At 64.0% G+C, this 25,912-nt stretch overlaps 4 protein-coding genes across 7 annotated transcripts in view; 1 reads left to right on the top strand and 3 right to left on the bottom strand.

The window, feature by feature from the left end:
* Positions 1–9: 9 nt before the first annotated feature.
* Positions 10–4,918, bottom strand: USP36 (ubiquitin specific peptidase 36; the record flags this gene model as incomplete). Its single annotated transcript, XM_062624409.1, is given in 14 exon segments — positions 10–58; positions 60–195; positions 405–574; positions 945–1,074; positions 1,287–1,387; positions 1,595–1,735; positions 1,987–2,095; positions 2,401–2,483; positions 2,603–2,673; positions 3,068–3,135; positions 3,384–3,486; positions 3,761–3,871; positions 4,370–4,591; positions 4,666–4,918. Coding segments are annotated over 14 exon segments (1,747 nt in total), but the record flags the coding sequence as incomplete, so codon positions are not given.
* An 821-nt stretch (positions 4,919–5,739) lies between these two features.
* Positions 5,740–12,607, bottom strand: TIMP2 (TIMP metallopeptidase inhibitor 2). Its single transcript, XM_062624406.1, has 5 exons — positions 12,253–12,607; positions 6,873–6,973; positions 6,683–6,791; positions 6,328–6,452; positions 5,740–5,991 (listed from the first exon to the last, which is right to left on the bottom strand). Exons 1-5 carry the CDS (start codon positions 12,377–12,379, stop codon positions 5,791–5,793), a joined length of 663 nt encoding a protein of 220 aa, XP_062480390.1. The 5' UTR covers positions 12,380–12,607; the 3' UTR covers positions 5,740–5,790.
* A 3,091-nt stretch (positions 12,608–15,698) lies between these two features.
* The window catches only part of CANT1 (calcium activated nucleotidase 1), a 93,420-nt gene continuing 83,206 nt past the window's right edge, over positions 15,699–25,912 (bottom strand). The window contains exons 1-4 of one of the 3 annotated variants that reach the window (XM_062624385.1): positions 18,136–18,558; positions 17,298–17,937; positions 16,853–17,056; positions 15,699–16,431 (exon numbers count right to left, since the gene is read on the bottom strand). In XM_062624385.1, coding sequence (XP_062480369.1) covers positions 16,061–16,431; positions 16,853–17,056; positions 17,298–17,916 — 1,194 coding nt within the window. In that variant the 5' untranslated portion in view covers positions 17,917–17,937; positions 18,136–18,558 and the 3' untranslated portion in view covers positions 15,699–16,060. Of the gene's footprint in view, positions 16,432–16,852; positions 17,057–17,297; positions 18,096–18,135; positions 18,559–25,912 lie in introns of those variants that run through there. The other 2 variants (XM_062624386.1, XM_062624384.1) reach the window with 2 other exon arrangements.
* On the top strand, positions 20,007–25,151 carry C1QTNF1 (C1q and TNF related 1). Of its 2 annotated transcripts, none has more exons than XM_062624405.1 (4): positions 20,007–20,276; positions 23,057–23,228; positions 23,345–23,487; positions 23,762–25,151. In XM_062624405.1, exons 1-4 carry the CDS (start codon positions 20,033–20,035, stop codon positions 24,310–24,312), a joined length of 1,110 nt encoding a protein of 369 aa, XP_062480389.1. In that variant the 5' UTR covers positions 20,007–20,032; the 3' UTR covers positions 24,313–25,151. The 2 variants fall into 2 exon arrangements, with proteins under 2 accessions (XP_062480389.1, XP_062480388.1); XM_062624404.1 differs by having other exon boundaries at positions 20,026–20,276; positions 23,077–23,228.

Raw genomic sequence — 25,912 nt, 5'->3', positions numbered from 1 at the left:
CCCCGTCACAGCTGGGACCTCCTGCCTCTGGCCCCTCCTGGGACTCCGAGGCCTCGCTCCGAGAGAAGTCTCTTCTTCTTCTTGGGTGGGATGGAGACCTCCTTCCCGACCGCTGGAGCGCCGAGGCTGCTGCCTGCCTCGAGCCGCCTCTTCTTTGGGAGCGAGCCGGTGGTGACCAGGCTGGGCTCCTCCCTGCTGCAGAGAGAAAGGTGGTGTGAGGGGTGGTCATGGACCGGCACTGTCCAGGGGGGAGGCTGGGTGCCGAGGGGCTGGGCTGGGGCTGGGGCAGTCCAGAGCAGGGGAGCCAGATGCCGAAATCACCCCCGAGCCAGCGCCGAGGCCAGAGTCACCTCGAGGAGCCCCCCGAGGCCGCAGGTGGCCTGGCTGCGGTGGGCGCTGCTCACCTGCACGTGCCCAGAGGCAGCAGAGCCGAGCCGGGGCAGCTGCTGGTCGGTGGGAAGCGGCTGCCAGCGAGTTGCGCGCGAGGCCGCGCGTGGTGGGCACTCCTGCCCAGCTTCCTGCCCTGCAGGGACTGGCACAAATAAAGACTCGGTGAGCTGAAGAAAAGAGGTTTCCATCAGCCGAGAGGGGAAAATCAAAAGGGGAGCCCAGGGAAAGGGGACACCAGAGGGGGAGGGAAGCGGGGTGGTGGAAGAGGAATCAGAAGTGCTTTTAGGTAGGAGCACCAAGGAAAAAAGGAAGCAAGGAAGTTTCAAGGCCAGAAGCCCCAGGGCCCGGGGCTGAGCCGCGGCTGCACCGCTGTGCCCAGAGGGCAGCTCTGAGCCCTCCTGTTCCCGCTCGCCCCACGGAGGGCTGGCGAGGCTGCCCTGTGGCCTCAGCAAGGCAGGAGCCACCTCTCCTGCACCACTCATGGGAACAGCAGCAGCTCTGCCCTCCCTCTGAGCTCCCTTGAGCACTGCCCAAGAGCAGCCTCCAGGACTCACCAGGGATGGGAACAGGTGCCTGTGACTCACAGTTTTCTTTGTCTCTTTGGAGACGGTGCCCTCAGAGCCAGTCAGGCTGGGGACAGCTCTGGCAATGGGCCTGTCCAAGCTCTTCTCTGGGCCGGAGAGTCTGGAAGGGAAGGGCACGGGTTAACTGTGAGTCTTTGACCAAATGGAATGCTCTCGATCAGAGCTGCACACGAGAAACAGGAGTCAGCAGCTCCGAGGAGGGAGATGCTCTTCATCGACAGCAAAACCACGGCAAGGGGCTGGACCTCTCCTGCACGTGGTGCCAGCCCTGCCCTGCCCCGCAGTGGGGCTGGGGGCCGCAGGCGCTCCCACCTCAAATAGAAGAGCAGGTAGGCCTCCTGCTTCAGCGCCTCTTGGATGTTACTGCGGCTCACCACACTGTCATTCATCTCGTACCACTGCCCGTTGCTGGCCTGCAGAAGGAGCAGAGAGAATGGGGTTGGGCTGTGTCCAGGGCCTCTCCTGGCCCGAAGACCAGCAGGAACAGCACCCATCAGCAGAGTTCCTCTGGCCAAAGCCCACAGCAGCCCAGGGCAGGCATGAGGACTCTACAAGAGTGCTTCCAGCAGCGAAGCACAGCCTGACCCAGCAGCTCCCAGCCCAGAGTGCCCTTGGCTCACCTTCACGTAGCAGTAGTAGTGCCCCGCGTGGCAGCTGTACCCAGAGTGCACCAGCACTGCATAGAGCCCATGCATTACAGGATCCCCCTCGCTCTCTGACATGTATGGGCGGATGTTGAGGAACTCGGGGTACGGCACGGCCTGCAGAGGAAGAGAGCATGCCTCAGGAGCCTGCACAGCAGACGGGTTTCCTGCTAGAGCAGGAGCAGCTCAGCTGTCCTGCATGTCCATCTCCTGAGGGAGCAGGGGCTGCCCTCCCCAGGCAGAGGTCACCATGACGAAGGCGCCAGGACGAGCTCCTAGCGCGCGGCTGGCCAAGAGCGGCAGGGCCACCTCCCACCCTGCTGCTCGCGCCAGGAGACAGCCCCAGCTCGGCACTGCCGAGCACTCACCTTTGTGATTTTCTCCCTGTCACACGTGAACCGCTTCAGTGAGAGCGTCAGAACGTTGGGGGCTCGGTGGATGCTGAAGCGTTTTGTTGCCGACACTCTGCTGTTGCATCTGCACAAGAGGAGCTGTGTCACTCAAGCTCTTCCACCACCCAGATGATTGCCAGCTCTGGCCAAGTGGCAAACCCCATGGAAAATGACCCTGCAGGCACCAGGCCCCTGCCCACGGCCACATCTGCTGGCCCAGGTTCTCCTCACGAGAGGACGGAGCTGCGGAGCGGCAGCTTTCACCACAGGCTTCCGCGGCCTCACGCTTTAGCGGGGAACAGGTCGAGAAGCCCTCCCGTGATGTGCATTTCCGCCTGCTTCCCACCGGCGCAGCCGCAGCCCCATTCCTGCCCACAGCCCCACACGCACCCTGCACACAGGTAGCAGTTTTCCCCTCCCAGCAGGTCCGGCTTAACCAACAGCTCCAGCGCCTCCCATAGGTCTTCGGCTTCCTGCAAGGATGGAGGAGAGGTCAGCGCACGGGTGGCCCGGCCAGGCGACAGCCCCGCTCCCTGCCGAGATGCTGGCCCCAGGAGAGCAGGAGCACCGGGTCCCCAGCCCGCTGCAGTACCCAGATCTCCAGAGCCAGGTCCAGGAAAGGGTCGTACGTGTCCGAGACGCTCTTGCACGACAAACACTTCACTGCAAAGGAAAGAGCAATGAGCACACCCCGGCACACGGACCTGCACAACGCAGGAACTGCCTCCCCCTCTCCGAGTTTGAGCTCTGGGACGGGAGCACCCGGATGCGCAGCCTGGCACAGAGGAAGGCTGCCAATTCCACTGCGTGCTGGCGCAGCGAGTGTTGCCAGGGGGCTCATTTCCTGGCGGCGATGAGCTGGGGATCCGCAGCCGACAGCTCTTGCCGTCGCCACAAGCGGGCTCCTGACCCACAGGTCCCATGGGACTGAGAAGCTGCAGCTCTGGATCATGTCCACGTGCTCAGTGATTTTCCCAGAGCATTTTAACTACAAGGCTCCCGGCAAAGCAACAGCCCCGAGTGACTGCAGGCCCAGGGCCTGGCACCGAGCACTCACCACGGGATCGCAGGTAGCCGCCAAAGATCTGGTGGACCAATGTCGTTGCCTGGGTCTCGCAATCCAACCTAGAGACAGCAGCCCCGGGTCTCACACCGTTCCTGCACTACGGCCGCCCCGCAGCCACCACGGTGTCCTCAGCACAAACTCCTGGCTGGAGCTCAGAGCTGGGCACTGCAGGGGCAACGCAGCTTCCCGGGGCAAGGGCCCAGGAACACGAGTGCCGCCTGGGGAACAGACTGACCCCACAGAACCCTCCAGCAAGAGGACAGCGGAGAAGAGCAGGGACAGCCCATCAGAGAGAGGCCCCACGTACCTGGTGCAGCCACTCAGGCAGGAATTCTGCAGAGCGCTGATGGTATAACGCAGGAATTCATGTGCATCCTCCTGCTGACCGAAGCGCATGTGCCCAGCGATCTCTGCAGGAGAGGGGGGAATCAGCCCCAGCACGTGCTGCGAGAGACAGAGCCCACCTCCCTCGGTGGCTCCAGGGGTCGAGCCCCCTCAAACCAAAGCGGACGGCAGACTCGTGTCGGCCACAGGGGAGCCCCACACACAGCCCATGAGGTCACCAGGTCCCCGCAGGCTCCACGAGTTCTCCTGGCCCCTTCTCAAGGGTTCTGCTCACACATTACTCCCTGCTCTCCAGCACGGCTATGGGAGGGAAGAGGAGCACAGTGGAGTCTTTCTTACTTTTGAGGTCTCGGACGAAGGCCGTTGGCTCTATCACGCTCCCACTGTTGGCAAAAGCCTGAGCCACGTGGTTCTGCATGATACATATCATGCAGAAGCTGCCTTGGTCACCTGTGGCAGAGGAGAAGATGACAGGAGGTTGGGAACAAATGCAGTAGAGGTCAAAGCAATACAGGAGACGGGGCAGTACAGTACAGGTCGGAGCAATGCCCATCACATTCCGTTTCAAAGCCACACATCAACAGCATCTGCTGCCTGTACGCAGCCTTCTGCTCTCACGCAGGCAGGGGCTGTTTGGGATGTCCAGCTCAGTCCCCATGAAGCCAGCAGATCCTGCTGGAGCCATCTTAGCCCTGGCTACACCCACCACGGACACAAGTGTCCCCAAACACAAGGATGCAAAGCTCAGGGATGCTGCTATGGCCGGGAAAAAGGAGCTGTACACAGGAACAGCATCTCCGTGGAGAAGCGGCCGGAGGGAGCAGAGAAGGTTCATCCTGACAGCCACATGGCCCTTGCCACAGCCACGCGTGCTGAGATACTGAGCCCAGCGCGGGGAGCAGGGACCTGCCAGCACAGCCGCCCACCGAGCCAGGCCCCTCTACTCACGGGTGCAGCGGTGCTCCTTGGAGAGCAGGTAGTTAGCGAGCGGCGGGGTGTACGTGAGGCACTGCACGGTGGAGTTCAGGAAACATGTGTTCCCGAGGTTACGCAGTCCTGCGCCGACTGGGTGCACCCGCTGCCACTCCATGGACAGGTGCTCCATGGGGAAGAGCACCTTCTGGGGCGCAGGGATCCCGTCCCCTGGGCCCACCGGGGCATCGCTGCTCTCTGTGGGATGAGGAATGGTGGGTGAGCTGTGCAGTGCGGGCCGCGGCTGTGCCCACTGAGCCCCCGGTACTTACCCTGCTTGACCTGCTGCTCCTCCTCGGCGGCGCACTGGGGTCCAGCAGCCTTGGCTGGCGAGTTCAGCCGCACGTACTTGCTGCAGAGACTCTGCAGCTTATTGAGGAAGCTCCAGCGGGGGGGCTCACTCTTGGCCACCTGCAGCACCACCCTCTTGGCAACCTGAGTCAGCAGAGAGGCCACCTTCCCCCTCCCGCTCATCTCCCGCCGGGCCCACTTCACCACCTTCCGCAGGTTCTCCATGACGGCCATGGTGAACCCTAGCGCTCTGGGCTGCAGGGAGAGGTGGGGGCTGAGCGGGGGCACTGGGCCCTTCTCTTCCCACCGCACAACGTGCGCCAGGCACAGGCGTCCTCAGGAGCAGGCGCTGCTGCGCCCGCACCCAACCCTCGCGGCCCGCCCAGCCCTGGGCTCCGCCCCTCCAACCGCGTCCACTCCGCGAAGCCCGCTCCTCCGCCTTCGTTCAACCAGCCGCGTTGAACCGACGGCTCCGCCCGATCAACCGCGTGCTGAAGCCGTGGGGAGGAAGCTCACTCTCCGCCTCCGCGTCCCGCCCAGCTCCGGGCGAGAGGACTGAGCTGAGCTTGCGCCTGCACCGCTTATATAGTGCCGGGGGACAGCGCTCGGGCAAGCGGGCTTTGTGACGTGCCTGTTGCGGACCCGGGGGGGAGGCTCCCCCCCCCCCCAGGGGCGGACGTGGGGCCCGAGCATCGGCAAGAGGTCACAATGAGAGCACAGGGAGCAGAGCCGGCGGCAGAACAAGTGGCAATAGTAAACTCAGGCTGCCAGCAGCAATGGCACGTGTGATACAACCACACAGCGCGCGGGCGGGACGAGGGGCGCTGGAGGTGGGGTTTTCTTTTTAATGTCTCTCTTTAATACGTTGAAATTGCCCAGACTGGTCCAGTACGACATCTTAGACCTGACAGGGATGCTCAGCATGAAAACACCTCCCAGAGCTGTGCTGGGTGCACGGAACGGAGCTGCCTCAGACGGGCAGCCCCACGGCACGTGCCAGCACCGCTGCAGGTTTTCATGCTGTCTCCAGGGACTGATATCAGCATGGACCAGTCTAACATCTCGCAGGTTTTTTCTACTGGCTACTGGAATGCGCTTGTTTGGCTTTAGGGGTCCTCAATGTCAAGAAACTCTTGCTTGGGGGGTGCCATGCCACGGTACCAGGCACATGAGCCATCGCTCCTCTTGATGCAAGCGTAGTGTTTCGCCTGCCGCCCATCCACATTGTTCTTCTCCATCGCCCAGTCTGTCCAGAGACACTCATCCGAGGAGGAGACGAAGCAGGGGATGGAGAGACAGCGCGAGATCTGTGCGGAACAGAGACCACCACTGACCACCCGAGGGGGGACAGTAGGGTGGGATGGGATGCGGGGAAGCAGCATGGCTCTGCTTCGCTCGCCCCCAGTTCTGGACCAATGGTGCCATGCTGCCCCTTCCCTGCATGGCATGTTGGGGATGTGACCCTGATGTGGGAGGACTGAGGGAACCCCTGAGTGTGGGCCCCAGTTCCCAGCTGGAGAGAGACAGAGACTTGGATGCCCTTCCTGTGTCCCCCAGCTCCCTGCATAGCATCATCCTCGAAGGACGGGGAGAGCATCTCGTGGCTGAGCCCCTGCCCACCCCGGGGGAGCCTGGCTGCTCACCTTGCATTCGCAGCCCATCTGGTACCGCTGGTTTAGGCTCTTCTTCTGGGTTGGGCTCAGTGAGTCCCAGGTGGAGACCAAGTCACAGAGCGTGATGTGCATCTTGCCATTGCCCTCTGACTTGCCTGTAGAGGGGCCAGAGGCAGCTTAGAGTGTCCCCCCAGGCACCCTGGTGCTGAGTCAGGATGCTGGGGCTCAGCCCGGCAGGGGCTGGACTCTGCTGCAGTCCAGCACCGAGGGCTGGTGGTGGCAGCAGAAGGAAGGGGGGGCCTTGCACACGTCATGGGTGCCTCAGGAGGCCACAGGGCCACCACTGCCACCGGTTTCCCCAAGAGCCCTCCCTGCAGCCACCCACCTGCAATGAGATATTCCTTTTTTCCGCCGGTGTCCAGCAGCCGGCCGCACACGGCGGTGGATGGAGCCGTGTAGATGAACTCTATGTCCTTATCAGGGCCCTTGAACATCTGCCGAGAAGGTACAGGAGTGAACGGCTGCCATGGAGGCTGCCCCGTCCCCCCGCCTCCTGCCCCAGTGTGTCCCATTACCTTGATCTGCTTGATTTCATACTGGATTCGTTTGATCGGATTCCCGTATATGTCATTCCCTGAATCCACCTCTTTGGCAGACACGGCCTTTGCTCGGATCACTGCAATGGAGAAGTGCTGAGGTCAGCAGGGGTGGCCACATGGTCCTGCTCACCTGCCCCATCCCACCACGGCTCCCACTCTCGCAGCCAACGCTGCTGCCCCCCACAGAGCTGCTGCCTCGCGCTGTCCCCAGACGGACAGGGCTCTGGCACACAGGGGAGGCTGATGGGCAGCACTGCAGCAGCACCCTCACAGTGGGTGATAAGGAAAGGTCAGCCCAGTATCATCCGGTCACCCTTGGCCAGTGCTGTCCCGAGCTCTGCTCAGCTGCTGCTGGACCCATGGGTTCAGGCTGGCCCTGCCTGGGCTCACGCCTGTCACACAGATGGCACCAGGACAGCTAAAACCTGCCAGCAGTGTCCTGGAGCTCCACTGTATTTGTCCCACAGTCATTAACTAAACCCACCTCTGATGAGGGCCCCAGCCAAATGCCTGCATGGCCTGGCCAGGCTGGAGCAGAAAAGGGCAGAGGGAACTACTTGGAGGGTCACCTTTGGGTGCGGAGGGAGGTGGGAGCTGCATCCCCAAGGCACCATCCTGGCTGTTTGCCATAGCGAGCACAGGCACCAGCACTGCCCATCAAGTGCTGCACAGGCAGCTCATCCCGGGGTCCCCACCCCAGCACAGAGGGGTCCCTGAGCCACCAAGGTGATGCTCCAGCTGCAGCTCTGTGCCAGCTCCACACTGCACAGGCACAGAAACTGCATCCGCCGGGGCCGGGGGCTGCCAGTGACACTTCCTGCTCTCATCTGCCTACAAAGACAACCTGGGGACACCGAGAGCTGAGGCAGTGGGAAAATACAGCCCAGTGAGGGCAGGCAGCGAGGTCCCAGCCAAAGGCAAGAGCCCTCCCGGCTCTGTGTGGCCCCGGGGCAGTCCCAGTGCTCAGTGCCACCGGGCAAGGTCAGGTGCCCCAGAGCCAGTGAGGCTATGGCACCTTCGAGCCAGTCCCCCCGGTCAGGCTGCCAGCAGAGCCCAGGGATATGGGAACCTGCATGTGAGTGCTTGGCACGTGGCAGTGACCTGCAGGGCAGGCAGCAGCCAGCTCACCCTTACTCACTGGCTCAGGACACGGCAGCTGGTTTGGTGCCGCATGTGGTGGCCTGAGCCCCGTGGCTCCCAGCCCTGCCTGGCTCCTTCCACCAGTGTGGGAACTGGGGCTCCTGGCTGGCCCCAGGCAGCACCAGGGACACCAGTGGTGCAGGGGACAGCAGCAGCCCCAGGGCCACAGCACCTGCTCAGCACCCTCAGGAGCCCAGGTGCAGAGCAGGGGCTTGCAGGGCTCCCTGCACTGCTGAGGGTACCACCATCCCATGGGAGACATCTCCCCATCCCTCAGGGCACCCCAGCGCCCTGCCAGCCCTGCTACATGTGCAGGTGGGATAGCGAATGGGGAGCCATGCTTTGGCCGGGGCAGCAGCGCCAGCCAAGCTGGGGACCCATCATGTGTCCCCCACTACATGGTGGGGTGGGAGCAGCCAGGGACATGCAGGGTGCAGCACCAATGGCACAGCAAGGAGAGGGAACCTGACCGTGGTCTATAAATACCATGGGCACGGGGGCACGCGGATGGGCTATTTCAGCTAAAGGTCAGGAGGGCACAGCCCCACTTGGGCACTGTAAGTGCCAACTGAGCTCACTCTGGAAAGGAGACGGTGGCCACCAGCATGTGCAGGGGCCCAGAAGACACTTCCTAACACAGCCACTCCGGGTTAATGGGAGAACTCGCTCGGTGCGGGACGGGCAGACTCAGCGCCTGCGGGTACAGGTGCTGCACTGATGGCTTTCCCAGCCAAGCTCCCATCCCTGTGGATGGGCCGCGGGCACGCTGGCAGTATCTCAGCCGAACTGCCAGCCCCTGCATCCCGACCTGCAGCAGGCAGCAGCCCACATCTCTGCCCCGGTCCCTGCCCCAGGCTGGAGCAGCTCCACTCGGCACACACTGCCTTGGTCTCTGCTGCCAGACCTGCGTCTGCTCCTCTGCCTGTACCTCACTGCAGGCACGGGCCGCCCCTCGCCCCTCATCCAGTGGCTGCCTCGTCCCGCGGCCCTCCACGGCTCCATGTCTGCGGCAGAAATTGGGTGCAATGGAGCTGGAAAGCCGCGCACCAACTCCGGCCCCGCTGCTCCAGGCGCGGGGAATGGTGACTGGTTCAGTGGGCTCCAGCCTTTTCCATTCACGTGCTGATGAATCATTTGACAAAAATGCAGCCCAATTCTAGGCGGATTTGTTCTGAACAGTGCGGCTTTGTGGAGGGGACGGCTGCGCTGCGCTTTCCCCGCCAAGACCCCAGCAGCTCAGCCAAGCAGCTCTGTGCCAGCCAGGAGCCAGAGCATGAGCAGGGCGATTCGCAGGGATCGCAGATGGGAGCCCCTGAGGAAAGCCCAGCTGGGACCCCTGGGACCAGGAGGCAGGGCCAAGTGATGGAGGAAACCCCCAGTGCCCAGAAACCAGTAGCGGACCTCACCGAAAACCAACGTCACTGGCCACATCACCTACCACTGGCCTGGACAGCCACAGGTGCTCAGACCCTCCATGAAATGGGCCACAAGGAAGGTTCCCAGCAGACCCCGCAACACTCCCCCTGCCCGGGCAATGAGCCCATGATGAGCAGGGACAGACAAGGGCTGCGGTGCGGCTCTGGCAGCAAAGCTGGGGGCAAACAGCATCACCCAGGCCATAAACCCATGGGGATGTCTCTTGCAGGGGCCTCTGCTGAGCTGAATGGGCAGGGAACAAAGCTCCCTTCTCCGGGGCTGCTGGCAGCCGGCTGAGCGGAGGGGATGGCTGCCAGTGCCAGCACTGCCCGCTGCCTGCCCGGCATCGCCCGGCCCCGCTGGGCACCCACCAACAGCAGAGCAGGGAACCCTGTGGGGATGAGGAGGCCGGAGCGATGCAGAGTGGCAGAGGCTGGGGCTGCCCCGGTGCATGACAGTGCCAGGGGAGGGGGAGGGCAGCGCCATGGGGAGGGCAACGGCAGCACCAGCACCAGGCCCTGCTCAGCCCGCACGGGAGCCACGGGCTGCGCTGCCACGGCCACCTGCGTCATCCCGGCCTCTGACGGGAGTGGGATGGGACCCAATCAGCGACGGCCCTGGCGTCAGCCCACGGCCCCTCCATGCCGTCCGCTCGGGAAGGGCCCTGGTGCTCGGCCGGCGACACCAACACCAGCAGCTCCTGAGGGCAGCCCCTTGGCAGAGAACGGCTCCACCGCTGCCCCTAACCCCCCTCTGCTGCATGGTCCCTGCCGCCGCTCTCCCTGTGCCCCATCCCCAGGATCAAGCACTGGGATCGATGCAGTGCTGCCAGGGCTGCATTCATGGAGCCCCTGCTCTCCACTGCCCCATTGACCTGTCCTGGGGCTGGCACCGCCACACAAAGCCAAAGCCACAGACATGCCCAGAGCATCGCCTCCTGCAACCCCTCATCCCCATGCTGCTCCAGAGGAGACCAGGTAGAAGCCGGGTCTTGTGCTGTGACCCCTGGCCTGGCCATATCCTCATCTGGCAGCCGAGCATCTCCAGAACTGCAGGGAGCAGCCCCACTGCCCATCCCATGGGCCAGGAAGCACAAGTGCAGGCAGGACCGGTCACTTGTTGCAATGCACCAGCTCCAGTGACACAACTCCCAGCCCTTCTGTGACACCCAGCCCAATGCAGAGGTGCATCCACCACCACATCCCTAACAGGGCCCAGCCTGGACACGGGCTGCTCCATCTGCAACAGTCAGGAAAGGCCCCAGCACCCCAGGCTGTCCCTGGGCTCCACACACCCTCATGGAGGGAGCTGACTGAGCATCCAGGAGAAGATGAGAAGCAGCAAGAAGGCCAAGGATCACAGGCTGCAGGAGATGGATCCCTGTTGCATGGGAAGAGGGTGGGGAGCTCATCCAGGATGAACCCTGCTCCCCTGAGCCCAGCCCCTTCCCTACCTGGGCTCAAACAAGGCAAGGCTGATCCAGACGAACCACAGACAGGGCTCAAGCTGGGAGCCAGGACGATGCTGCCACAGCGGGATGAGCTCCAGGCACCCACATAACAGACACCAGCCGAGGGCAGCGGGACAATGCAATCCAGGCACCAGCCTGGGCACTGCACCCTTCCGGGGCACAGCAAGACACCCCAGGGCCACTAAGACAGACGGTGACTCAGCAGCTGAGTCACGGCTGAGCCAGCACCCCGGGACAGGCCTGAGTCACAAGTGCCCCAGAGCAGAGACTGACTGGAGCATGACGGGAAGCTGCAGCCACGCTCACGGGCATCCTCCGGCGCAGAGACACTGCCTCTAAAAACCCAGTGCTCCATTTTGTCTGGAAACCTCCCTGTGCCCGACAAGCTTTGTGGTGGCAGCAAGGCCGGGCAGAGGCAGGCACACGGGGCAGCAGCCAGATGCCGTGGACCTGCTGTTGCGAAGGAAAACCAGCAGTAACAGGGTCTGGAAGGAGCGAGTGCAGCCTGGGAATCTGTCGGGAGAATCCTGGCAGAATGAGCAGGGGACAGGGCAGGGCCGTCCAGAGGCTGAGGCTACCTAAGTGTTTGGGAATGTTACCTCTCCAGCTGAGCCTGGGAACGGCCCCGCAAAGGAGAGCGTCGGGAGCTGGGGCTGGTCTGTTTGTGCAATATGTTAAAATCCAATAAGGGCATTATTCACAGAAAGAGGAATCCAGATCCCGGCGCTGCCAAGCCCTCCCTTTCAGCAGCATCCAAGCCGAACAAAGTGGAACGGGGGAGAGGAAATGCCTGGAAACAAGGCGCAGACGGGAGGTGACCGAGCCCGGCGCTGGCTCTGCCGGGCCGGTGCCGGGTCCCGGCGGCTCCCCGCGCTGCCACGTCCCTGCGCGGCGGGATCGGACTTGTGGGAGGCCGGGGCTCCCCGGGCCACCGGGGCCGCTCAGCGCGCAGCCCGGCCCAGCCCCGGCGGCTCCTCGCATCGCGCGGGGACCCGATGCCGGGCGCGGGGGCGACGGCTCCCGCGGGGCGGCGCGGAGGGAACGGACACAGCCGACGGGGGGACCGCGCCCGGCCGCGCATCTGCTCCCGCCGACAGCAGCTCCGGGGCGCGGAGCCCGCACCGCGCGGCGCTGCGGGCAGGTGCCGGGCCCGGGGAGGCTCTGCCCGCTCCCGCCCGCTCCTTCCCGCCCGCTCCGCGCCAACTTTCCGTCCCTTCCCCCGCCGCGAAGTTGGCGCGGGCCGGGCCGGGGCTCGGGGCTCCGTGGCCGCTGCCGGGGCTGCGGGGCCCCGCGGTGGACAAAGCGCGGGGCTCGGCGGGCGGCGCTCACCTACGTCCGCGTTGCAGAAGGCCTGCTGCGGGTGGATGGGCGAGCAGCTGCAGGCGTCGGCCGGGCGGGCCCTGCCGAGCAGCAGCACGAGCAGCCAGGCCAGCAGGCTGGGCAGCGCGGCGGGCATCGTGCGGCGGGGCTGCAGGCTCAGCGACCCGGCCGAGAAACCCGCATCCACCGCCGGGCCCGCCCGAGCCGCCGCCAGAAAGTTTGGGGCCGGCGGCCGCGGCGTTGCGAGCGCTGCTGTGGCCGCTGCTCCGCTGCCTTCTATGGGGGTGTTTTCTTCCTTCCCCGGCTGCCGCTCAGCCTCGCTTTTTAACGTGCTCCGGGGATTCGCTGCTCCTCCTCTGCATGGCGCAGGGCCAGCCCGGCTGCTCCCGCCCCTCCGCACGGCGCGGCTCCGCGATCGCCTCCCCCGGCCCGGCCCCCGCCCGCCCGCCGCCGCCCCGGGACCCGGTTCGCAGCTCTGGCTCCCGGCCTGCGCCGAGCGGAGCAGCGGATCGGGGGAAGGCAGCGATTTTGTCGGTGCCGAAGCGCGTCCTCCGCGCCTGTTCCCCCCTCGCCCTTCCTCCCCTCCACGGGCCGCAGCTCCAGCCCCACCTTAGCCCAGAACCTGTTGCGCGTCGTGGTACAGCCCCAGCAGAACCCCACAGGGCTGCTCGGTGCGATGGGGAGAGAAGCAGAAAGGTAAAAGTGAGAAAGGTTGAGACAAAGGTGGTTTAATAGATAAAGCAGAAGCCATGCACAAGCAAAGGAAACGGGCGGGTTCATCCACCACTTCCCATCGCAGGCAGGTGTCCAGCTATCCCCCACCCATCCTTCCATTGTATGTCAGTGATTTGGGAAGACAAATACCATCATTCCAAGCATCACCCCCTCGTTCTTCTCAGGCTTCATATGCTGAGGATGATGTTCCATGGTCTGGGATATCCCTGGGGTCAGTTGGGGTCAGCTGTCCCGGCTGTGTCCCCCCAAATCCTTGCGCACATCCAGCCTGCTCAGTGGTGGGCTGGCATGAGGTGGAAAAGGCCTTGACGCTGTGCAAGTGCTGCTCAGTGATAATGAAAACATCCCTGTGTTATTGACACCATTATCGGCACAAACCCCCAAAATCACCCCATGCAAACTACTGCAGGAAAAACAAACACAGCCCCAGTGAAACCAGCGCACTGTGACACTGTCACTGCACCAGGGTGCTGCCGGCATCACCAGACCTGTGCCCAGCGCTGCATGGGCACGCTGCATCTCTGCAGCGGTGCCTTTGGCCCTGCTCTGCCTCTGGGCAAGGGCACAGCATCTGACCCCACGAAGCCAGGTGCTGCTGGCACACATTGGCAGAGCGAGCCACCACCCCGGCCACAGAACCTGCTCCTGAGCCAGCCGCTCGCCACAGAGCTCCCTGGCCACGGGTACTCACGTTTGAGGGAGGTGCCAGAGCTGCTTGCCTCTGGGATAAGAAACAGCAGAAACGCGGGCAGCTGAACGCAGGCCAAGCCCTGCCAGAGCCTGCAGGGAACCTGTGGGAGGTGGCAGCTTCATGGCACTGCGATGTTGGATGGAACCTGGAGATGAACCCCGAGTCCCCAACATGTGGGGCATGCCCCCACATGCAGACTGTGGGGCACATGGTCTGCAGGTGCTCCGGGTCACCAGGAGTCCTGCCTGCTCAGCTGCAGGCCCTGGTGCTGCTCTGAGGGCCTGGGTCACTACGAAAAGGGAGCACGGGCAGGCAAGGCAGAAAGTGGGAGGGTCTGGGGACACAGGGGGCACAGTGTGGGGAGGCCCCACTTGCCGCGGGGTGCAGAGGTCCTGGCCTGGCGGAACAAGAAGGAGTCCACAGGGCAGGGACTGCCCCAGGGAACCAGATGGGTGCTGCAGTTGCCAGCCCCAGGCCAGGAGGACCATGGAGGAGCGAGGCCAGGAGCGGCCGTGCCGAGTAAAGTGCAGGCAAAGGTGAAGCGGCCAAGGTGGCCCGTGGCCAGTTGGCACCTGGTGCCCTGGGCTCGTCACACAGCCCCAGAGGCCACATGCCCAGGCCGGGGCTGGCTCTGCCCGTGATGCTGGGACAGGCAGTGCCCAGGGCAGCAGCAGAGGGAGCGCAGCCGCTCAGGCCCGGCAGCTGAGTCATAGTCAGGGCTAAACGAAAACACGTGTCCAGCCCCAGCTGCACTGCTCACCCTGCTCTGAGGTGCTGGACACTGTAAACAGGGGCGGGGGGGACACAGCCAGCCTGGGCTCTCGGGAGGGCCCTGTCCCCACCAGCTCGCCCCTGCCAAACCAAGGCAGCACCGCGGAGCCAAACGCCAACCCAGCGCATCGCTGGTGGTTGCTGTGAACCAGGGCTGGGGCTCGGCCAGGCCAAGTGTGTTGGGGTGGGAAGGAGGCCCCGCGCCTGCAGATGCCCATGTTCCGCACTTCTGGCTCCCAAGACATGTGCTAGTTCCTCCTGGGGGCCGCTGGCTGCCGCCGCGATTTCACAATGCTGCTGGTGAGCACGGGGCTGCTGCAAACACTTCCCAGCTGCTGTTGGCCCTGGGGAAGCCGACCTGGTGCTCCCAGCTCTCTCTCCTGTGCCGAGCACAGCAGCCCTTGGAGCAGGCTTGGCTGTGGCTGCCAGCTCCCAGCGGCTCCTCTCTAGGCCCCGGCTCTTCCTGGAGCTGACGGCTCTGGAGGCACCTCTGGAGCCTGAGCCACGTCTGAGAGAAGACGCATGACCAGGACCATGCACCTCCTTGGGGAGCAGGCTGGGAAAGGAGCAGGGGTGTGCCCCCAGAACGCACGGCCACAACTGTTGGCCCCATCAGTCACTTGAAGCCACTGCACTGGTGCTTCCCCCAGCCCTGGGCCAGAGCCCATGTGCCAGAACAGCAGTGCCAGGAGTGGCCCCAGTTCATGGTGCTTGAGGCCACCAGAAGCCACAGCACCACTGGCAGTGTGGTAACTGCTGAGTCCCCTCGGTGATGGCAGAGGAATACACCACAGCACCCCCCCCCCCCCCCCCCCCCCCCCCGAGACCTTCCCCAGGCAACAGTGCCCAGGGCTGGCCGTCACCTCCCCAGCTAACAGGAAAAGGGAAGTGAAATGGCTTTTGGGGAAAAGCCTGATGAAATCCCCCATGGCCATGACACTATAGATGGGCTTTGCCTGCCCTGGCTGTGACACCCTGCATAGCCCTGTCCCGTCTGTCACTCTGTGACCCCAGCAATCGTGCCTTCAGAAGTGCTCCTCCCCATAGGGATGCTTGTCCCTATGTCTCCAGTACATTCCTGGTGAGGTGCTGGGGACCTAGCTCAGAGGTTCCCCTGCAGGGTGGCCACAGCACAGGTTGCGAGAGTGGGTGGGCTGCAGGGCAGGGTCAGACCCACTCCCCCAGGTACCAGCACAGGCCCAGTGCTCTGGCTAGACACCCCCCTCCTCCAAGGGAGCACCACATAGTGGGACAATGCAGCAGAGCTGGGGCTCAACCTTCTCCTTCACTGCAAACCCAGCGCTTGGATGCCACCAGAGCCACAGAGGGCTTCTGTCACAATTAGGGGCTGGCACTAATGGCCTGACTGGGGATCCAACACATGGGGCCATGGCCGTGTCTGCTGGGCTGAAGCTCGCAGCAACCTGTGGTGGCAGTCCCTTGCCACCAGGTGCCACTGCCGAAACACTCGCACCACGCCTGCTGCAGCAGAGCAACGCTTTACAGGAGGCACCAAGGCCGAGGACAGAGCTGGGAGCAGAGCCTGGCGTCCCTCTGCTAAGCCCAGGGCTGCCCCGGCTGGCACTGGCCCCGCGCCCCTCCAGTCCAGTGAATCAGTCGTTAAATAAACTCAATGCCCTCGTATTTCACGCTCCCGATCCTGGTCTCAGGCAGGAGGAAGCGCCCGTCCAGCGTGAAGGCCATGATGTAGCTGGCGATCTTGCCATTGTCCTCCTCCGATTTCAGCGCCACGATGATCTGGTCATCCGTGTCTGGGATGAACTTGAAGGAGGAGAAGCCGTGAGTGGGGACCACGTCCCCCACGCGTCCCACCGTCACGTCCCCGAAGTCCTGCGTGGAGCTCAGCAGCAGGTTGGTGCCGCGCCGCTCGTCCGCCTTCTCATTGTAGCGCTCGTGGCTGGCGCGGCGTGGCAGGAAGAACCAGCGCTGCAGCGTGTCGCTCCAGGACACCGACTCATGGATCAGGTAACCTGCAGCAGGGAGCGGCGGCTGACGGCGTGGGGCACCTGCCAGGCTCCGAAGGACACCGCAGCGGGGAGGTCACAGCCCCATGCAGGCAACCACCGTGAACGTTTCCACCTCCTCCTGCCCACTGCCCATGCAGGAGTCCCCCCAGTCCCTCCCAGAGTGGGACAGGGGCACCCCAGCAATGGCCTCCTCTGCCCTGGGGCCTGGCTGCCAGGCACAGTGCTGCTGAGCCACCCTCCAGCTGCTTGTGCCAGACGGGAGAAAAGCCCTGGACAGGTTTTTTTTTCCCCATCAGGGCAAGGGGAGGGCTTTGGCATCCATCATCCCTCAAACCTCACACCGGTCCCAGTATTTATGGGGAGGGAGACCTCAGCCACGGAGGGTGCGGGACAGGGGGTGCCAGGAGGGAGCTTTGCTCAGTACCTGGGGGTTGGATGCCCGCTGCAGCCCTCAGCGCGTTGTAGTTCGCCACCCAGTTTTCATGGCCCACGTCGCCCTTGTAGCCAACGACCTTCACCCACTCTGGGTTCTCGTTCACCACCTCCCCTGTCGTCGTGGTCCACTCCTTGCCCAGTCCCCCCACGTAGAGGTGCTCGTCCTTCACTGCCAGCCACTCTGCCTTGAAGCCTGCAGTGGAGAGAACAGCATGAGCTGGGGCTCAGACAGCACATGGACATGGGACTGACACCCACTCCCCTGAACACCACATCAGACAGCTCAGTGCTGGGCAGAGCCTTCCCCCATGCAGCCAGCAGGTCCCCAGGCAGCAGCTGCCCCCAAGGCACAGAAAAAGTGCACCCGCCCCAGCAAGCTTCAGAGAGCCAAACTGCTCTGCGCCTGCAGGATGGGACGGGATGGAGGAGCTCACCTTTCCCCACTGTGCCATCCCCATCTGGGAGGATCACCCAGGGCACCACCTTGTTGCCCTCAATCTGATAAATCACTCCTGTCCGGTCATCCACGGCGTACAGCTTCCCGTTGAAGACAACCAGTTCGGAGAGCTCCATGCCCCTGCCCTTCTCAGCCAGGTGGGACTGCAGCATGCTCTCATCTTTGTCCCACTCCACTGTCACGCTGTCCCCGCTGTCTGACAGCACCAGGTAGCCCTTCTTCAGGTAACTGAACCACGTGTGCTCCTCAGAGCCCCGGGACTGTGTGTCCAGATCCGCAATGACTCCGATGCGGTAGCGCACACCCTCAGGGTTCCTCTGGGGTGGGGACAGCGGGTAGGTGTCATTGTAGCGGTCACCTGCCTGCAGGCTGAGCTGCCAGTTGTGAGGATTGGGCGGACCATGCCGTGCCGGGGAGGACCGATGCAGGCAGAAGAGCAGCAGCACAAACCCCACGCAGGCTGACGACAGCACGATGGCCTTCCAGCGGAGTCGGAAGCGGGGGTCAGCACCCTTGGTCATGGACGCGAGGACAGGCAGACCACCAACGCTGATCCGGAGGGGGCTCATAGACTCATCGCAGGGCGGGACGGGCATCAGACTGCGGGCGAGGAGAACCTGGTGAGAGGAAGGGAAGAAGCAAATCAGAGAGCCGGAGCCTGGCACTGCACTGAGCCTGGGGGGAGTAGAGCACAGCCATGAGGGAGCAGCGAGGGGCCTCATCCCCTCTCCTGCACCATGAGAAGGTGCTGCCACCTCACACAGGGAAGAGCCAGCACGCCAAGGGGCTGCTTTGCTGGTGGACCCACTCTCAACCCCTTCTCACCCCTGCTCTGCAGTTCCGGACCAGGGCAAGCCCTGGCGTGTTGGCAGATGCACATGGCCTGCTCAGCACCTCCACCTGCCCCAGGTCCGACGCAGCACAGGCAGGGAGCTGAGGCCACGCCAAGCCCCGAGACCTGTGCTGAGGTGCCCTGCTGAGCAATGTCCCTGCACAGCCCCGGCAGGAAGGAGGGTCCTCTCTGGCAGTGAGGCCAACCCTTGCTGCCTCCAAAGCAGCCACCGCGCCTGGTCCAGCTCCCAGGGCCCATGGGAACCAGCCCCACTGGCGAGCGTGTCCCCAGGCCCCACAGGGACACCGGGAGATACGTGGCAGCTCCACCCACACAGGATGCCAAAGCGTGAGCAGGAAGCGAAGCACCCGAGTACAAGGGACAAACACCCCGACCTGCCCAGCCTTAAAGTCACAGCAGCCCCTGCTTTCCCCCTGCCCATGGTCACAGCGTATCCTCGGGCACGACTCGTGTGCGGGTGCCCTCAGCCCACACCTCGCTGTGCCCAGGCACCAGCAGCTCCTCTCCCTGCCCTTTCTCTCTGTGCAGCGCAGGGGACGTGGCAGCTCCACGGAGCTCCTGCAGATGTCAAACACACCCCCCCCCCCCGGGGGCTGGAAGCCACCCCAACATCACCTGGGCCATGCAGCCCAGGGCAAGGACCCCCAGCCCGGGGCAGGACCCCAAAGGAGGGGTCCCCAGCTGCCAGCCCAGGGCTGTCCCCAAGGACCCGTCACCGCCGTGGTGGGGCTCCGGGCCTGGCGCTGGGCACGGGCTGTGCCGCAGGGCTCTCAATGTGCCTTTCAGCAGCCCGAGGTGCGAACAGAGGCTGCATTGAGCGCGGGGGGGGCGAGTCCCGGACAGGCGGGAGAACTCCCGGCCGTGGGAGAGCCGGACGGGACAGGGACGAACCCTGCGGGGACGGAGCACTCCCGGTCCCACTGCCCGGAGCGCCGGCCCCATCCCAGCACCTGCCCTGGGCACGGGCACGGACACGGGATCCCCGACCCCGCGAGCATGGACACGGGCCCCCAGGCCTCCCCGGCCACGGGCACCGGCACCTCCGGGCCCCACAGGCATGGACTCGGGAGCCCTGAGCCACCTCCCCGGGCGAGCTGCCGGGAGAACGGCACACCGCCCGGCCCGAGCGGGGCCTTGCTGGCCACCGCGCCCCTCCGCCGCAGGGCACAGCCTGAGGACAGCGACGCTCCCACCCGAGCGGGGGGCTCGGGGCGGCACAGCTCGGCAGGGCCCCGGTCCCGGTCCAAGCCCCTCGCCCCCCCCGGTCCCAGCTCACCGCGAACCCGCCCGCGCACAGCCGCTGCAGCCACCGCTACCCCACGGCCTACAGCTCCCGGCAGGCCCCGCGCGCCACGGCAGCCGGCAGCGGCCAAACCTCCTCGACGGAGCGAGAACTACGACTCCCAGCAGGCCCCGCGCGGCACCGCCCACCTCCTCCCCGTCCTCCCGGCCGCGGGGCCGCTGGGAGCTGCAGTCCGCCCCGTACCGGGCTCCGCTGCCCAGCCCCGGGTGTGCCCGTGGCGGGTGCCCGGCGGGCGGGACCCCGCCGCAGCCCGCAGTTCCTCCGCGCGCGCCCCGTGTCCCCCGGTACCGGGGTGCGGGGACGAGTCCGGGACACCCCCGTGTGCCCGTTGTCCGCGGCCGCCCGCGAAGGGCCGGTTCCCGGCTGGGGCTGGGCGAGCCCCGGTGCCCCTAGGGCTGGGAAGCGGCAGGTGGGTGTTCCGGAGCGGGGCAGGCTCCTGCCCCACAGAGCAGCCCGCAGGACCGGCCCCGTTGAAGCCCCCGTGCCGCCCCCTGCCCTCGGACCAGCGCCGGTCGTGGCTGCGGGCCCGGTGCTGGCAGTAGCTCCGGGAGCGCACATGGTTAACTCAGCTGGCGAGGGAGGGCTGCGCGCCCCGTTCCGCTCCTCCCGTCCCATCTTGTCCCATCCTGTCCCGTCCCGCTCCTCTCCGCCGCCTCCGCTTTCCAGAAAGTGCATTTCCGCCCGGGCCGAAGGAGGAAACGGGGCCGCGGGAGCGGGAGGCGGCGGAGCCGGCGGGGCGGTGCGGGGGGATGCTCTAGGGAAGGGACGGCAGCGCCGGGAGGAGCAGCCCTGCCCCGGAGGTAGGTTGGCGGCAGGCTCGGGGGGGCCCTGCAGGCTGGGGACCGGCGGCCCCCCTCCCTGTACCCATCTGCGGTGCCGCCAGCGGCAGGCGGGACCACTCAGGAGGCGGCTCTGCCTCATCAGGCCCATGGGTGCTCCAGGACACGTCCAGCGAGGGGGACCAGAAGCCCTCAAGTCTGGTCAGTTGAGCAGGGACCTTGACCTGGTGCCAATAGGTGGTGGGGACCACAGGGACCGTCCTGTGAGGGCACAGGCCGACCCACAGCACCATGTACCCAGAAAACCCATCCCCATGAGCAGTCAAACCCAGGGCTGAGCAGCCCCATGGCATGGCCAAGGGGACACGGTGGCTGCAAGCTGCAGTCAAGCACATATCACAGGTGCTGTGGGTGCTGGAGGGTCACAACCACGCCATGGTCCTTCACTCCCACCCTGCTGCCTGCTGGGTCTGCACTGCTTCGGTGGGCAAACAGCTCTGCAGCCATTCCAGCTGCTACAGCAAAAGGCGGGGGGTGAATCCCAGCAGCACAACCCCAGAGGTGTCCCGGCTCTGCTGCTGAGGCCTGGGGAGGGTGAGGTGAGCACACAGGTTCTGCTGAGCCCTCATCCCTCTCCCGGGGTTTGCTCTTGTTTCATCCTAGTCTTTACTGCCGCCTGGAATGTGTTTCAGGATGTTTTGGTTTGCAGCCCCTGAATTTAAATCCTCCAAACTGATCCTGGAGATCGTCCAACCCCAACAGGAAAGACAGTGTCCCTCCCACAGGACCGGGTATGCCATGCAGGCAGCTTCTGCCCCGTGTGCCTGCGAGGTGCAGAGGAGCCCCACATGCTTCTGGTGACGGCACCATGGCCATGGTGGCACTGTGCCAGTCCTATACACACACAGCGCAGCTGCCTTCATTTCCAGCCCTGTGGCAGCCTGGGAAGCTGCCTTTCTTGGTGGGAATTTCCTGGTGACGGATTTCTTCTCCTTGTGGAGCAGTTCCCTGCAAAGCTGTTTTCCCCAGGGTTGAGCCTGCTTTGGGTCCCAGGGAAATGTGTGTTTTGATAGTCCCAGAGCTGAGGGAGGGTCACAGGCTTCTCAAAACCTCACAGGCTGCGTGCCATGGTCTCTGGCATGTGGCTGACAGAGCTGGAGGCCAAGCAGGGTAAAGAGAGCTAGGTCTAAGGCTATGCAGGATGGTATCTGCTCACAAGCCCCTGACTGGCCCCCTCTGTGCTTCTGTCCATGGATCTGCTTCTCCCCTGCCCGCAGAGCTGAGCATGGGCAGGCACCAGGCCAGGGAAGATGCAGTGCCAGGATGCCCATGCATGGTACCCAGAGCCCTGCTGTCCTCATACCCAGCGGCAGGACCCCAGACAGGATAAGACAGAGGCAGCAGGCACACAGGCACCTGGGAAGCATGTGAGGGGACAGGCCCTTCACAGAGGGTGCGAGCAGTGGGAAAGCCCTTTGGAGCCTTTCCCCATCCCTCTGCCTCTTCCCAGCCCCAGCGCAGGTGACTCATAAGCCTGGCATCCATCCTGGCCTCGAACGCCCTCCACACCCACTGCTGCAGCAAGCTGGGTCCCCGGACACCAGCCACACACCTGGGAACATCAGTAACCTGCCCTGAGGCTGCCAGCCTGGCCATTACTGACCAGCGACCCTGGTGCTCACAGAGGGGGTGTTCACCAAAACAACAGGGTTCTGCCCCAGGAGCCTTCCCGTGGCCCTGGCCTGTCCCCAGAACACAGGCTGTGCTGCGCAGGGCCCTGTGCCCATCCGGTTGCACCCTGGCACTGCCTCAGATGCCAACCGGCTGGGAAGCGCCACATGGTGTTTGGCCATGGCTGTCCTGGCGCCTTTGGGGCTGCAGGGTGAGGTGCTGGTGCCTGGCCCTGTGCTAGGAGCGGATGCAGCTGCGATAAGGCAGGGAAGGGCAACGGAGCTGCCGGGGTTGGGCCACAGTGCCACCGGCTGCTGATAAATACAAATATTAGTTCTGGCCCCATGCAGGATGTGGGCTCCCAGGGAGGTTTCTCTCCATGTGGGCCGGCTCCCAGCCCACATCCATGTCTACAAAGAGGTGGGTCTTATCTCTGTGCAATCCTCAGAGCAAGGGCTGGCAGGTCCTGGGGCACAGGAGCCCCTTTCACAGGGTCTGTGCAGCCTGTGCTGTGGACACCCTCGCATGCTGTGGGGCAGGAGGGATGCACCACCCTCCCTGGGGTTGGCGTCCCACACACAGTCAGGGCTGCACCCGACATTCTCCCATGCCATTTGGAGCTGCCTGTAGCTTTTATTTCGGATGCTGACATCCCACGTTGCTGCTCTTGGCCATTCATGGGAGGCATCTGAAGCTGGGCTGGGTAGGAGCAGCAGCGCTTGGACAGTCGGACAGAGGCTGCTGCTCTGCTGCACCCTTGCCTTCCCAGGGAATTCCCTCTTCCGTGCATGCCAGGGGCTGCATGGCCTCATGTCTCAGCCTGTTTGCGAGCCCAGAGACCCTGCACTGCCCAAACATGGGTCTCCCAGGTGCTCACTGGAGCATCACAGAGGTACATGGCCCAGCTAATGCAGCTATTTAGGTACAGATGGTCCCTGCAGCTGCAAGGGATGCAGTGACCATGCTGCAGGCTCTGCTGGGGAGGAGGCTGCTGGAGAGCAGTGTTGTGGGGCTGGAAGGGCAGCTGTGCCCTCCCTAGGGCTGTGCCATTCTCTGGGTCCTGTGCTGGGGACAGCGCAGGGCACAGCCAGGGCCAGGCAGCCCTGCAGCATCCCTCACTGTCCCCTGAGCCAGCCTTGGCACCTCACAGGGCACTGCTATGGAGGGGCTCTGGGTGCCTGGTGTCCTGCTGCTTTCTTGCCTGCTGCTGCCCTCCCCTGTGGGCAGCCAGACCAGACCCAGCCCTGACCGGCGTTTGGAGATGGACCCCACAGAGGCACCGTCCCAGCACCACGCTGCCAGGTGAGGGGATCCCAGGGGAAGGGCGTTTGGCAGTGGGGCCCACGGCAGTCCTGGCACTGCAAAGGGCCTCAGCCCCCCATAGCTCCCCATTGCTCTTTGCTTTCTGCCCTCCACAGGGCCATGCAGGAGCAGCAGGTCAGCAGTGCCCAGGAGATGCCCCTGCAGCGCCGCTGCGTTCACTGCTGTGAGCAGCCCAGCCAGCGCATTTACCACCCCCAGTACCAGCCCCTGCCTCAGATCAACATGACTATCCTGAAAGGTGAGGGCTGGTGGGGAACCCCCCACTGCTGCATCATTGCCCACAGCCAAATCTGCCACCCAGGCATTCCATGCTGCTGGGTACCACCAGCCTGGCCTGGCAGCCCCATTGCAGTGCAGAGCTGTGCTCCCAGTGCTGGCCTCGCATGAACTGGTGCCCAGGGAGGGGGTTGGGGGATCCCTGCTGCCCTCGTCCCTTTCTGTCACACAAAGGCACTGGGTTTAGGTGTGTTGCTCACCTCTGAACACGCACCCGTCCCTCCTGCTTTGGCCAGGTGAGAAGGGGGACCGCGGTGAGCGAGGCATGCAGGGCAAGTTTGGCAAGACAGGGGTGGCCGGCAGCAGGGGCCACGCAGGGCCCAAGGGACAGAAGGGCAGCATGGGCGCCCCGGGGGAGCGCTGCAAGAGCCACTACGCTGCCTTCTCGGTGGGCCGCAAGAAACCCCTACACAGCAACGACTACTACCAGACCCTCATCTTCGACACGGAGTTCGTCAACCTCTATGACCACTTCAGCATGTTCACGGGCAAGTTTTACTGCTACGTCCCTGGAATCTACTACTTCAGCCTCAACGTGCACACCTGGAACCAGAAGGAGACATACCTGCACATCATGCGCAATGGGGCGGAGGTGGTGATCCTCTATGCCCAGGTGAGCGACCGCAGCATCATGCAGAGCCAAAGCGTCATGCTAGATCTGCAGGAGCAGGATGAGGTCTGGGTGCGGCTCTACAAGGGTGAGCGTGAGAATGCAGTCTTCAGTGACGAGTACGACACCTACATCACCTTCAGCGGGCACCTCATCAAGTACAGCGGAGACCCCTGAGCGCTCGGTGGCTCCCGCTCCTCCTGCCCTGGGCAGGTGTCCGAGGAGCCCCTGCCATCCCTCACCCTGGGCATGCCAGCACTGTTAGCTGTTTGCCCATACACGTGCCACTAACCCCAGCAGCCGCACAGTGTGTGAGTATCCCCAGCGCTGCTCCTTGAGGCCCATCAAATGAACCTTGAGGAGTCAGAGGCATTTCCAGCCTCTGCTGCACTTGAGGCCGGGAAGCAGCTGTGCACTGGGTGCGGCCAGGGAGCTCATCCCTTCTTGTGCCTGCTCCAGAGCTGGGTTTGCTGGGACACAGCCTGAGCTGACACCAGCAGAACGGGTTTGACTGCTGGTGCCCTGGAGCAAAGCAGCGCAGACATGTGCACCATGTTCCTCCCTTGTTCCCTTGTACTGTGCCACACTCTGCAGGCATCTAATCCTGGAAGAAGTCAGAGGGTGCTCAGCACCCAGCAGGGAAGGCAATAAAACCACTAAGGGCCCCTCTTCCTTTTCACAGAGCTGGGTACCAGCCGCATGGCCGTCGGGCACCCTCTGAGCTAACACTTCCCCCATGCAGATTGCAGCAGTGCCCCTCCACAAGCCCCATCACAGCTCCTCCCACCGCGGCCTCTGCTTGGTACCAGCACTGCTGGGGGGTGCTGGCTCCCCGGGCAGCCCTGGGTGCGGGGCCTTTGGCCTGAGCCGCTTCCTCTTCAGTTACGTTATCTGCTGCCCAGACTTTGTATTTCTGTAGATGCAAGAGCAGAGTGGGGCCCAGGGCAACATCCTGGCCCCCTCCCTCTGTACAGCTTTAAACATTAAACACCCCATGATTTCCAGTTCTACTCACACTTTCTGTGTGTCCTCTTGCTTTGCGTGCGGAGGCTCCAAGTGGCTCAGGGCAAGTTCCTGCTCCCACAGTGCAGGGGCTCCCTGAGAGTCATGGGCTGTCCTGGGGCTGCTGTGCTGGTGGTGGAGCAGGAAGGGCAGAGCATCCCTGGAGAGCTGGGGTGGCCGGAGCCAGGCTCTAAGGTGCAGCAGCTTTCTGAGGACTGGGAGCTGAGCACAGTAACAGACCCATGAGCAGAGCAGGCTGGGGGTGATGGTTGGGTTTACCAAGAGTCCAGATGATCTGTGAAGTACCTGGTGATGAGGCAGGTCTGAGGGCAAACTGTGGGTCAGGGGCTGGATCTGTGGTTGAGCAGAGCAGAGCTACAGCTGAAGACCACCATCCTCCTATCACAGCAAGGGAAAGAAGAAATGCTCAGGGCTGAGCTTAAATAGCGCTCCATCCCCAGGGGTGGGTGGTGAGTGGGGTCCAGGTGAGGCTGGTCATTCCATCAAGGGCTGCTGGTGCCTCAGCCCCAGTGCTGCTGTCCCTGTGGGGCTGGCAGAGACCCTGCTCATGGCCCAGCCCCATGGGGGGGGCAAAGCCCCACAGCATTAGTAGGCCCCAGGCAGGACCGGTGCTGCTGGTACTGCTGGCACACGGCATGAGAGGAGGGAAAGGCTGCCTCATGGGATGCCCACCAGCACAGGTACCAGCTCTGTTCCAGCTTGTACAGTGGGACTTGCTCTAGGACAAATGTCGCATCCTGGGATACATATCCCA

Source organism: Pezoporus occidentalis, unplaced genomic scaffold, assembly GCF_034315485.1.
Source record: "Pezoporus occidentalis ecotype Australia unplaced genomic scaffold, CSIRO_AGI_Poc_V1 ctg266, whole genome shotgun sequence".
In the NCBI taxonomy this organism is placed as follows: Eukaryota; Metazoa; Chordata; class Aves; order Psittaciformes; family Psittacidae; genus Pezoporus; species Pezoporus occidentalis.
Note: the sequence above shows the minus strand (reverse complement) of the source record. Positions and strands in the feature narration are given on the sequence as shown.